At 46.3% G+C, this 12,862-nt stretch overlaps 1 protein-coding gene across 3 annotated transcripts in view; it reads left to right on the forward strand.

The window, feature by feature from the left end:
- EIF2B3 (eukaryotic translation initiation factor 2B subunit gamma) overlaps window positions 1-8,032 on the forward strand; it is a 144,986-nt gene extending 136,954 nt beyond the window's left edge. For all 3 annotated transcript variants that reach the window (XM_072772446.1, XM_072772448.1, XM_072772447.1), the window contains one exon: window positions 7,850-8,032. In XM_072772446.1, coding sequence (XP_072628547.1) covers window positions 7,850-7,902 — 53 coding nt within the window. In that variant the 3' untranslated portion in view covers window positions 7,903-8,032. The remainder of the gene's footprint in view (window positions 1-7,849) is intronic.
- The last annotated feature ends 4,830 nt before the right edge of the window (window positions 8,033-12,862 follow it).

Consider the following 12,862-nt stretch of genomic DNA (forward strand, 5'->3'; position numbering starts at 1 on the left):
AGGCTGGCACACCAACTGAAACTCCCAGCACTGAATGCATGGATAACACTCTCCTCCTAGAATGCCACTGGCTCACAGTTGTTGTTTATAGCTTTGAAGATTCATCTGAGATTCAACTTGTACTTGAGCCATGAGGGGCAGAAGGAGAAGAACAAGCAGACTCTGTGCTGAATGCCAAGCCACACCACACACAGGGCTCAACGCAGGGTTTGATCAATCTCACAATCCTGAGATCCCAAGCAGAAACCAAGAGTCAGACGCTTAATTGACTGCACCATCCAGGCAGTTTATAGCTTTAAAATGTTCTCGAATACACTATCTTATTGAACTCTCTGAGGTAGGGATTCATTATTGACCCAATTGATGAAGTGGAAAAGTAGAGACTTTGAAAAGTTGAAATTTGGGCAGCCGGGTGGCTCAGCGGTTTAGCGCCGCCTTCAGCCTGGAGTATGATCATGGAGACTCCGGATCGAGTCACACATCAGGCTCCCTGCAGGGAGCCTGCTTCTCCCTCTGCCTGTGTCTCTGCCTCCATCTCTCTCTCTCTCTCTCTCTCTCTCTCTCTCTCTCTCATAAATAAATACATACATACATACATACATAAATAAATAAATAAATAAATAAATAGATATCTTTAAAAAGAAAACAAAAAGGAAAGTTGAAATTTACCCAAGGAACATAACTAGTAATTGACAAAACTGGGTCTTCATCCTGAATTATTGCCAGACAACCTCCAAAAAGACCAGAGGAAGAAGCCACACCTGGCTTGCCAATAGAATCTGATCAGTGATAAACCTTTTCTCCCCTTAGTCCATCTTTCGCAGACCAATTGGAAAAATATATTTGGCCTCCATATCCCAGCTGTTTCTGATCTTCAGGAACCCCAGGTCTTGGTTCTTTCTTCTAACTCAACACACCAGCTTACCCAGGCCTACCCTTGGGTTACAAAGACACTTCTTTCTTGAGTAGCTGGGGCCTGTTGGTAATTTCCTTACAATAGGATTCAAATAAATAAACAAACAAATACAAAATAAAATAAAATAAAATAATAAAATAAAATAAAATAAAATATAAAATAAATAAAATAAAATAAAATAAAATAAAATAGGATTCAATTGGGATGCCTGGCTGGCTCAGTCTGTAGAGCATACAACTCTTGATCTTGGGGTCATGAGTTTAAGCCCCGTATTGGGCCTACAGTTTACATTTAAAAAATTAAAAAACAAAAACTCTTAATAAAATTTTTTAACAGGATTTAGAATGCTCAGCCTTTTCTCTGACTCCAGGGAAGGCCTTGGAAGGGTCCCCAGAGTTTCAAAAGCAGCTGCTCAGCTGGTTTATGAAGCTGCTTTCTTATCCTGTTTCTTCCTGTCACCTCATTGCATTTGTCTGTCTTTTGTTCTCTTCTCTTTGGGTTTGTAGTCCCAAACAATGTTTCTTCCACCTCCTTCCTGCCTCTTTGTCTTTGTAAATTCTTTCCTGCTCAGCAAAAAGTAGAAGCATCCTCCAGTGCTTTCTCCTTTCAGTCCCTCCTGGAGCCAGGAGCTGCTTCCTTTTGTGATTTGTAAGAGTTTAGACTCCATAGGCATATTTGAATGCATGAACTCCATTTGCCACCACCCTAGGGGATCCCTCCTTTCTTGTGTGCTGGAACCTGGAACCTAACAGTTTCTGCTGCTTCTCCTCCCCATTTCCAACAAAATAATGGTACTCCTTCCTTTTACTTTGTAAGGACCCTTTCTATTCTGTGTGCAGAATGCATGCATGACAACTGAATGCGAGATACGAGGTTTTGAGTCATGGCATCTCCCATCAGGGAGCACAAGGCTGGGCTAGCCAAACTCCTAGAATGTCAGAGGCTTTAGTATCTCATGGACTTTTGGCTCTAACACTGTATGTCCCCATTTTATCAAGGAGGCCCTTTAATGGTCATCCTGAAAGAGAGGTGGCCAGGGAAGTCATCTGGACTCTAAACTGGAGAATCCCAACATTTCCTGCTCTGCCCTCTAGGCTGGATGGACCAGCGCATCCAGCACAGTAGTCAGTGCCTCCCTGCCACAGGTACTCCTGGCCAGTCACCTGTTCCTGCTGTCACTTTTCTTTCTCTCTCAATCTCTCTCTCTCTCTTTTTTTTTTTTTTTTTTTTTTTTAAGATTTTATTTATTTGAGGGGATCCCTGGGTGGCTCAGTGGTTTAGCACCTGCCTTTAGCCCAGGGCACAATCCTGGAGTCCAGGGATTGAGTCCCACGTAGGCTCCCGGCATGGAGCCTGCTTCTCCCTCCTCCTGTGTCTCTACTTCTCTCTCTCTCTCTCTCTCTCTCTCTCTCTCTATGTCTATCATAAATAAATAAATCTTAAAAAAAAAAAGATTTTATTTATTTGAGAGACAGCACAGCAGAGTGAGGGCAAAGAGAGAAGCCGACTCCCCACTGAGCAGGGAGCCCGATGTGGGGATTGATCCTGAGACTCCAGAATCATGACCCGAAGGCAAACACCTAACTGGCTGAGCCCCACAGGCACTCAGATGTGGGGATTGATCCTGGGACTCCAGAATCATGACCCGAAGGCAAACACCTAACTGGCTGAGCCCCACAGGCACTCACTCCACTGTCACTTTTCTTTGCAACTGAGCCATATGGAGAAAGCAAATTCCTAGCCGTTAGTGCAACACTCTGAGACCTGTTACTATGGATGACCCAGACAAACAACAACTCAGATCCTCAGCAGCAAACAGCTCGGTCGATGGCAAAATCCCCAGTCTTCTTTACATGGAAGGATTTCAGGAAAAAACATTCATCCTTAGAGGCAATACTATCCTCTCTCCAGATTTCAATCATTTACATGCCAGAATCACTACATCCATATGAGTCTTATACCCCAAAAATGTGACTCTTGTAGCCCAGTGTAGCCCTCTCTGCCCTCTTTAGCACCACCAGCAGAACCAGCCATTTTCTAACAAAACTCTGGGTCCTCCCCCACCCCCAGCATGCTCAGTTAATGAGATTGTCTCTGGCAAAAAACCTGGCAGTCAAGTTTGACCTCCTGCTCAAGCCAGTGGAAAAGCCACTGCCAACAAAGTCAAAACCTGGAGACTCTAATTGGAGACTTCATGTCTCTTCTCATTGTCAGTGAGATAACTTGGATCACTTCCTTGTGACCACAGTGATCAGTCCTGTGGCCATGAAAGTAGACCTGATGGGTGTATAGGTCAGGTCCTGGCTGGCAGCAGTCCTTCCCAGCTTCCCAACAGTGCAGCTTTTCATATGCAGCTTGTCATTCCCTTCTATCCCATTGGTTTCTCCTCAATTTACCAGCCTCCCTTTGTATTCTTCGGGAAGGATACTTAGGATCCTAGATATTTCCCAACCTGATTCCAGCCCGGAACTTTTCAAGTGTTTACTGCAACCTGCTTCCAACCCTAGCCAAGCAGAACTAGTATGGCTTGTTGGTTCCCTCCAGATTCTTTCTACCTTATAGAATCCCCATGAAGATAACAACCATCCCCCAAATGCCAGATCTAGTCTCTCTTCCCAGAATCCCAATGAGTAAGTCTTCTCCCACCCCCAGATCAAGAGCAGACCAGAGGGTAGAGGGGAAAGTGGTAGGGCAGGCCAAAGAAGGCTCAGGTGTTTATTTGGAACCTGGCAGAGCAGAAGAAAGCATTGTTTGCGCCAGCCAGACACCTCATTTGCCCTTCTGGTCTGGAGCACTGAAGGCCAAGTAGAGTGTTCATTAGAACTGAGACTGTTTTCAGTACAGCCCAGTATCTCTGGAAACTAGGAAGAGACTGGATGAAGGAAGAATAAATGTCAGAGTCTAGATAGGAGATGATGAGGCTGATTCATGGCTGTAGAGGGATAAAGGGTAAAAAGGAGTTTTGAGAGATGCCCTGAGAAGCTAGCCAAAGAAATATTTCCTTTGTTCTTTTCTGGTCAACCTTATCTCAAGGGTGGAGCCTGACTGACAGTCACACTCCAGGACCATCCCCAGCTTTAGGGAATTTAGCAGCCTGAGCAGTATCTCTGGGCCTCCTTCCCATTCCTTTCACTGAAGAAAACAGATGGCTCTGAAGTGTAAGGAGCACCTCCTAGGGCAGGAGTACAGCCAGCCCCAGCCCCATTCTGTAATTTCTGTTTAATACTTACCAGAGCATTGTGCTGGGCTCTTTATGTCAATCATCTTATAGAATCTCCACTTGATGAGGAAACTAAAGCCCAAAGACATGAAATAATCTGTTCAAAGTCAAATTAGAACTCGTTAGGGCATCTGGGCTCCAGTCAGTTAGCATCTCCCTTCAGCTCCTGTCATGATCCCAGGGTCCTGGGATAGAGCCCCGCATCGGGCTCCCTGCTCAGTGGGAAGCCTGCTTCTCCCTCTTCCTCTCCTTCTCCCTCTCCATCTCCCCCTACTTGTGCTTGCTCTCTCTCTCTCTGTCAAATAAATAAATAAAATCTTAAAAAAAAAAAAAAAAAAACTCAAGTCCTTTTAACCCAGAAACTCAGAATGTCTTTCCTTTCCCACATTGTCACCTTTTCTTTGTCCCTTTCCTATCCTTTTCTTCTCTGAGTTTACCTATGTCTAACATGGTGCTATAATAGCAAACTTTGTGAAAAGCCAAGACCTAGTTTTCTCTTCCTGTGGGGAAAGTTAGAGAAATAGACCTGAGGATGCTCTGGATCCCTAAACACCCTAGCTGTAATGCACCACGTGTGTCAGTTATACTCTCAACAAAGGTTGGAGGCCTTCTCTTCTGTATATGCTTCTTTTCCTACATCTATACTCTCATATAACTCCCAAAACACACATACATTCAGTAAACTATTACTGCCTCCTATATTCTAGGCTATGGTAGGCTAGAAGTGTAAAGATGAAAAAGATTTGCCTGGGATCCCTGGGTGGCTCAGCGGTTTGGCGCCTCCCTTCGGCCCAGGGCATGATCCTGGAGTTCCAGGATCGAATCCCACATCAGGCTCCCTGCATGGAGCCTGCTTCTCCCTCTGCCTGTGTCTCTGCCTCTTTCTCTGTGTATGTGTGTGTGTCTCATGAATAAATAAATAAAATCTTAAAAAAAAAAAAAAGATTTGCCTCTTGCTGTCCAGCTGCCCCCAGTACAGAAACAGAAATGAGTATAGAAAAGTTTCCCAGGGGGATCCCTGGGTGGCGCAGTGGTTTGGCGCCTGCCTTTGGCCCAGGGCGCGATCTTGGAGACCCGGGATCGAATCCCACGTTGGGCTCCCGGTGCATGGAGCCTGCTTCTCCCTCTGCCTATGTCTCTGCCTCTCTCTCTCTGTGACTATCATAAATAAATAAAAATTAAAAAAAAAAAAAAAAGAAAAGAAAAGTTTCCCGGGGACGCCTGGGTGGCTCAGTTGATTAAATGTCTGCTTTTGATTCGGGTCATTATCCCAGGGTCCTGGGATAGGGCTCCACGTCAAGATCCTGGCTCAGCAGGGAGCCTACTTCTTCTCTCTGCCCTGCTCGTGCTCTCACTGTCTCTCTCTCTCAAATAAATAAATAAAATCTTTTAAAAAAAAAAATGTCCCAGATATCATGGTAGGAGACTGTCAGGGTTAATTAAGGACATAAAAGAAAAATTGATCAGTTCTGGCACAAGGAAGGAATTAATACTAAATCTTGAACTTGGGCAGGCCAGGTGGCTCAGCGGTTTAGCGACGCCTTCAGCCCAGGGCGTGATCCTGGAGACCCGGGATGGAGTCCCACGTCAGGCTCCCTGCATGGATCCTGCTTCTCCCTCTGCCTGTGTGTGTCTTTCTCTGTGTGTGTGTGTGTCTCTCACGGATTAATAAATAAAATCTTTTTTAAAAAATAAATAAAATAAATCTTGAACTTTTGGGCTATTTATCAAATACACAAAGGAGAACCACATAAGCAAGTACTTGAAGGCAAAAACAATCTGATGTGTTGGAAACTGCAAATCATATGGAAAATCTAGAATATAGGGTACAAGGGAGATATAGCAAGAAACAAAGCTGAAAAGGTAGATAGAACAGAAGACATGTCTGAATTCTTAAGGTCTCCAAAGCTGCAGTCAGAAACCTACCTAGAGGCTCCAGCCTATAGGCAGTATGAACAGACCCAAATGTGTCTCTATGAAACTTGGTCCCATCATCAAGGATCTTCATTTAGGGACACCTGGATGGCTCAGGTTAAGCTCTGCTTTCGGCTCTGGGCATGATCCTGGAGTTCAGGGATCAAGTCCCACGTCGGGCTCCCTGAGGGGAGCCTGCTTCTCCCTTTCCCTTTGTCTATGTCTCTGCCTCTCTCTGTGTCTCTCATGAATAAATAAAGTCTTTTAAAAAAATCTTCATTTTGCTGCACCAAAGCCTTCTGAAACTAAAGTAGAGCCTCAGGAAAGCAAACATTTCTGCCTTACTTATCAGGGTCACATTCAAGCTCCCAGATGTGACAAGAAACATGTTGGACCCTTAGAAGCCATGGCAAGCTTGCCCAGAAAGAATCCATTTTCAGCCAGCTGATAGCTTTTTCTGTCTGAGCCAATGGAGGACAGGAAAACTCTGTCCTCCTGTATGTGCCCCATCCTCTGGGCAAAAAGTAGATGGCATGCCCCTGGTTCCCTCTACCCCACCCAGACCATTTGTTCACTGCCTCCATTCTATAGCTGTTATTCCTAGAATACTAACCCTCTTCTTACCTTCTACCCCATCACTGGTCAGCTTCCATGGTGTTCCCCTAAATATATTGAGGGTTTATAATCTTCCTCTTTGCTCCTTCTCTTCTAAACATCTTGGACAACTTATACTCAGCTTTACAATTCCCTGAGCTTCTCTACCTTAACCAAGCCTCTTCTCCTTTGAACTTTTGCTGTCTACTTAATAATCATATGCTATTCTCATCATTACCTGGGACCTCTGAAATCTTTCCCATGCCAGTAGTTGTGCTAGACACTGGGGTATGAACTCTCCCCTTGAGATTCTTGCAGTGAAGTCTAAGAGAATGCGATAATGACATAGAGACAGAAGTATGTATCAAGTAGTGTTTTCACAAAGCAGGAAATGGACAGTTTGGACAGGAAGGTACCACTAATAGTGGAGTCCAGGCCTAGCCTCAAGCCTAACTCCACTGGTTTTAGTGGAAGCAATAGTGGAGGTGCTTGGTTTTAGGGCATTTAGGGTAAGAGTGTGATGCGATGAGAGTCAAGAAAGACTTTCTAGACAGAACAGCCTGTGCAAAGGTCTAGAGCTACAAAATAGTATTGCTTGTAGGTATAAGTGGAGAATGTAGAACATGAAGTGGAGAGGTAGGCAAGGATCAGTCATGGAGGGCCATATAGGTTTGGACTTTACAAAATAATGGCCACTGCTTATCCAGCACTTGATGCACTGCCTGAAAAAACCTCTATTCATCCTTTAGGGCCCATTCAGTTCCCCTCCTATGTGGAGTCTCCTGGAAGCTAGGTGTAGAATCAGTCCCTTCTTCCTGTGTGGGAAGATGCTGCCTCTCCTATAATCCCTTTGGCAGGTTGTATTCTCTTTTTTTTTTTTTTTTTTAAGATTTTATTCATTTATTCATGAGAGACACACACAGAGAGAGAGGCAGAGACACAGGCAGAGGGAGAAGCAGGCTCCATGCAGGGAGCCCGATGTGGGACTCGATCCCGGGACTCCAGAATCATGCCCTGGGCTGAAGGCAGGCACCAAACCGCTGAGCCACCCAGGGATCCCGGCAGGTTGTATTCTCAAAGCCTTTTCAAGAGCAAAGCCACCTAGGAGACATAAATGTTTATGAACACAGAAATTAGAAACAATTTGGTTTGAAATTGACACCTTTCTACCAGTTTTCAAACAACCTCTCTCTTTTCTTTTGTAGCCAAACGAGTGAACGAAGTGATCGTGGGGAGTGACCAGCTCATGGAGATCTGAGTTCTGAGCAAGACAGACTCCTTCCTCTTGTCCCTCAGAACTACAGATGTTGGCTGGCCCACCTGTTTGACTCTGTATTTATTTCCCAATAAAGAAGGGCTCCCATGGGGTACCTGCCTGGCTCAGTCAATAGAGCATGAGGCTCTTGATCTCAGGGTTGTGATTTCAAGCCCCACGTTGAGTGTAGAGTTTTGTTTTGTTTTTTTATTCTGTGTGTGTGTGTGTGTGTGTGTGTGTGTGTTTAGAGTTTATTTAAATAAACTTTTAAAAAAGGAGCGGGGGTTCCCAAAGACATGCCAGAGATTTGTGGAGTCGTTGCAAGCTCCGTATCAGGTAGGCTCCAAGGATACGCTATGGGTTCATGAGTCACGAGGTTAAAACCATCTAGAGCCAGTGTGTAGAACAGGATAAGACACGACGGCCTTGCTCTTGTGTACTGTGGCAATCAGGCAGGGGCGGCAGGGTAAAGCTCTTAGGAGGAATGCTTCCTGACGAGGGGCCCAGCCTAGTCCATAAAAGCATTTTCCACCTGAAAGGACCTGGAAGTACTTCAATTCCTGACCCTAATCAGGCTTTCTAGCCCCATCAGCCTAGCTGCTGGCCGTGCCACCTCCGTACGTGCTACTGCTTCTACAGCTGCCAATTTGGGCAGCCTGGCCCCCAATCCTTAGTCCAGGACCTCTGTTCCCATACCTGCCACACAGATTCCCAGCCCTTGCCACCACCCCACCCCCAGCCTTACCTGCCATTCAGTCCCTACCTTCCAGTCAACTGTTGCCTTTTGGAAACTTAAAACAGGCAGGAGGCAGTCCGGGCCTAGCCTCAAGCCTAACTCCACTGGTTTTAGTGGAAGCAAGAGCAATAAAAGAAAGCTGTGATCTAAGAAGCCAGACTCCTTCTCACCTCCCCTTAGTGAGGAGTCTAAGGTCTATCCAACCTGGTAAGTAAGAGCCAGGAACCTATATCATGATTTGAAATTATTTTGACTCTTCTCCAACTGCACTCCTTTATATCCTAATTATACTGACTCTCCTGCTTCAGATAATTAAGAAGTGAGATTTCCATACTCATAGCCCTTCTGGAATCCTACCCAACTTCCCTTTACCACCCCCACTCCCAAACACACATACACTCTGCTCTTGCCTCTCCCTCCACTACTTTTACAACCTGCAGGTGTTTGGTGGAAGATAAAAGTGGTTCCTGGGGTGAGATTTCACCTCCTAGAATTATCAAAGTAAAGGTTTCCCTTGATGTGCTCTCTGTGGGTGGCAGTAATTATAAAGAATGATTTGAAATACTGGTTTCTACATTGCTTCAAAAATCTGAAGTCTCTAAACTTTATTTGAGTAATCTTGCCTGAATCTTAGAGCTCTTCTCATTGAACTTGTGAAAGACTAGATGAGCATTCCTACCCTGGGGGATCTCCACCTCCACCAGCCTTTTGGGAGCTCTAGAGCTCCACATTCCTACCACTGGTCGAGGTTCCTGAAAGCTTGCCCTAATCAGACAGGAGCTGAAATGGCCCAGCAGAAGTGGTTGAAAGAGATAGGACTGTGGGGGAGGCAGGAGTAAAGAACTGTGGCAGTGCCCCCGTTGGTCCTCTTCGGAAATGAAATGAAATTTGTAGAGCCCAGGTGATGCTGTATGGAAGAAGACCTGCCCTCCGGAATGTTGTTTGGCTGTGGCTGAATCACTGCCTCTCCTCTGTCCCTGTGTTTCCACATCTGTAAAATGGGAAAGTTAGACTGGATAACTTTTAAAGGCTCTTTCTCTTCTTGGGTCCTGTGCCCTCTCTCAGAGATCTCTGACCCTTGGGATCTGGATGGCCCAAGAGGCCAGAAGGCTGCTTCTTTTCAACAAAAAGGGGATGGAGCTGGATAGGGTTGGGAGGAGGTAGGTGGGGGAAGAGGAGGCGATGATTAAACTATCTCAGAGCCTTCCCATTCCTCTTCCTGGTCTTCCCCACTGAGAGCCCTTGGAATCCCTGACTGTAAGAGAAAGGAAAGACCTCTCCTCAGCCTTCCCTTTGCACAAGCGCATGAGCAGCCCTTCTCCAAGGAGAGGAGGGAACTGGAGAAAACAGAACAAAGTGAGAGTTTCCCAGGGGAAGGCCTGGCTATTTTTAAGTCCCAGCTGGGATCAACCCCCAGCCCAGGACACTGCTCCAGGATTGACTGGATGCCCAAGATGCTTTAATTTCTCTTCTCTTTGGTCAGTTTGCCAGAAGGCAGGGACCATTTTTGTTTCCTTTGGACAGCAGCTAGCTACAGAGAGTTTGAATATATCTAAAATATAGTGAGCAACTGAATTTCCACTGGCCAGCCACCTCTCCATGGGACAGAAGTCAGAGAGTTGCCTGCCCTGCCTCTCCCAATGATGCTCCATGAGGGAAGTGGAGGAGAAAAGGAAGGGGGCTTTTAGTGCCAATGAGGGAGCACTCTGGGGAGGTGTTGAGCAACAACACCTGGGGTTCTGGGAGCTTGCCAGGTCAGACAAAATTTGATGTCTACTACTACAGGAACCCCTCCCTGAGTACACCTCACCCCCACCTGCTGGCAAGAGCTCCTGAGCCAGTAAAGGGACTGACTGCCAAAACTGCCCTCCAAGCTTTTTCCCAAGGCCAGAGGCTGAACTTCTTCCCAGCCCTTCACCACATCACTCTTACTATCCCACTCCATTCACGGAGGTGAGGGGTGGGGGGTAGCAGAGGATTGTCTAGCTGGAGCCTCAAGAGCAATCTAGGGGCCTGCACAGCCTAGTTTATAAACTGTTTCTATTTCCAGAGGATTGCAGAAAGCACACTTTCTTTATCCACAGCCATCCCTACCCCTAAGAAGGTATATAAGCCAGGCCTTTGTATACTGCCTTCTAAATAGTTAAATATGTCTGAGGAATAGGGAGTGGGTGTGGGAAGGACCACCCAGACACAGGGTCTAGAAAACTTAGCTCTGATGGAGCTCACAGGGAAGGAAAGAGTCTGGGCAGGAGAACGCATTCTACTTGCAGCCAGGAAGACTTGTCCTTGACCTGAGCCGTCTGCCACCACCCAGAAGGACTGCATCAGGGGTTTTCTGCTGTGGACAAATGGGGAGATTCTGTTTTGATTCTCAGCCTCTCTCCTTGCCCCACCCTCAAGGTAAAAGGCCATTTTCTGATCTCTGGTTGTAGCCTCTGACACTAGAGACTCGACAGGTGCTATTGCAGTCCCAGGCTTAGCCATTAAACATAATGGATGGCAGGGTGGGTGGGAGAGTTGGTGATACCAAGGCTCCCTGCTACCCTCTTCTACATCTCAGGGCTACTGACTCTGCCTGGCTCAGATACCAGAAGCCAGCCCAAAGCATTAGTGAGAACCCTGGGGAAATGCCAAGGAAAGAAGGCCTGCCTTTGTTCCTCCCACATGGACCATACCCGGAAGCCAGGCTAGTTATTTTCCAACAGTGTGTTTGTATGTGTGTTTGACCTCACTTTTCCTGGTACTGTCCTTAGCCACATATATTATCTCATTTATCCTTATGTCAATGTCATAGATCATGTGACTTGCCCAAACTCTCATAAGCAATACATGAAAGATCTAGACCTTGAACCATGTGTCTCCTTTTCGATTTGATCATCCTCCCACCTCTCCCATCCAACCCTCTAACTTAAACCTCACTGAGTATTCCAGGTCACAGTAGTTTCTCCTGTGGTCTCTGTGCCCCCCCGCCAGATTATGAACTTTGAAAAAGCAGGTACCCTACAAACCCAGAGCTTAGCAAGGAGCGGACACGTAACAGACCTTAAGGGATATTTGTCTCAATCAGTAATTAGATTTACTCCTTGGTGATAATGAATTAATTACATTGCTTTTCTCTTTTGTTATTCTTTGGAGAACTACTCTGGTCTGAGCCCAAAACACATTCCCAGACCCAGTGGATGTGACACTGAACCAGGCTGTTCCACAGTGAAGCAGGCTGCTTATAGAGAGAGAAGAGGAGCTTCTACTTCCCTTCCTGTTCCCTGGGGTCTGTGGCTTTAGCTCTCCCTGGCTGAGTTCATCTCCACTCAGGAAATCACTTTGTTGGGGAAAAGAAAGGTCATCTTGGAGCTTGGAGCAGCCAGAGGGCACTAGGCCCTGCGTTGGAATGGTTAGAACTGCAGACCAGTTTCTCCCACACTGGTCTTTGGCAAGAAATTTTCCCAGCAGACCAGCCCTGCCCTAGAAGCATCCACAGAAATGCTGGACTTCACCACAGTTGTTAGCAATGGTGGGCCTGTGGTAGAAGCAGAGTCCCAAGGCCCAGGCGATTACAAATCTTTCTCCATGGACTTGATGTCTTGCAGAGTCTGGTAAGAGGGAATGAGGTCTCAAAAGTTACTTACAGCAGTCTGTCTGCGTGGATATCCAGCCATACTCACCTGTAGCCCCAAGAGCAATCCAGGGCCCTATACAACTAGTTTAGAGGCCATTTCTAGACCCAGAGAATTGCTGAGGGTACACTTTCTTTTTTTCTTTTCTTTTTTTTTTTTTTTCTTTTTTTCTTTTCTTTTCGGCTTTATTTTATTTTGGCAGAGCACGAGCAGGGGGAGGGGCAGAGGGAGGAAGAAAGAGGGATAAGCAGACTCCCTGCTCAGCAGGGAGCCTGCTGCCAGGCTCCATCGGGGACTCTGGGATCATGACCTGAGCCGAGGCAGACAGCGAACCACCGAACCACCAAACCACCGAACCACCGAACCACTGAACCACCGCCTGAGCTACCCAGGCGCCCCGGAGAGTACACTTTCTTGGATCCTCCGATTCTAGGATGCTGCTGGGGCGCACTTTGTTTATCCATGACAGGATAACCGGGAAGACGAAAGTGCTAGGTATATATGCTGCTTTTCTTTTTTTATATATATATATAAGATTTTAATTATTAATGAGAGGGCACCCCGGGTGCCTCAGCAGTTTAGTGCCGCCTTCAGACCAGGGCTGGTCCTG

This window comes from Canis lupus, chromosome 13 (genome assembly GCF_048164855.1).
Source record: "Canis lupus baileyi chromosome 13, mCanLup2.hap1, whole genome shotgun sequence".
NCBI lineage: Eukaryota > Metazoa > Chordata > Mammalia > Carnivora > Canidae > Canis > Canis lupus.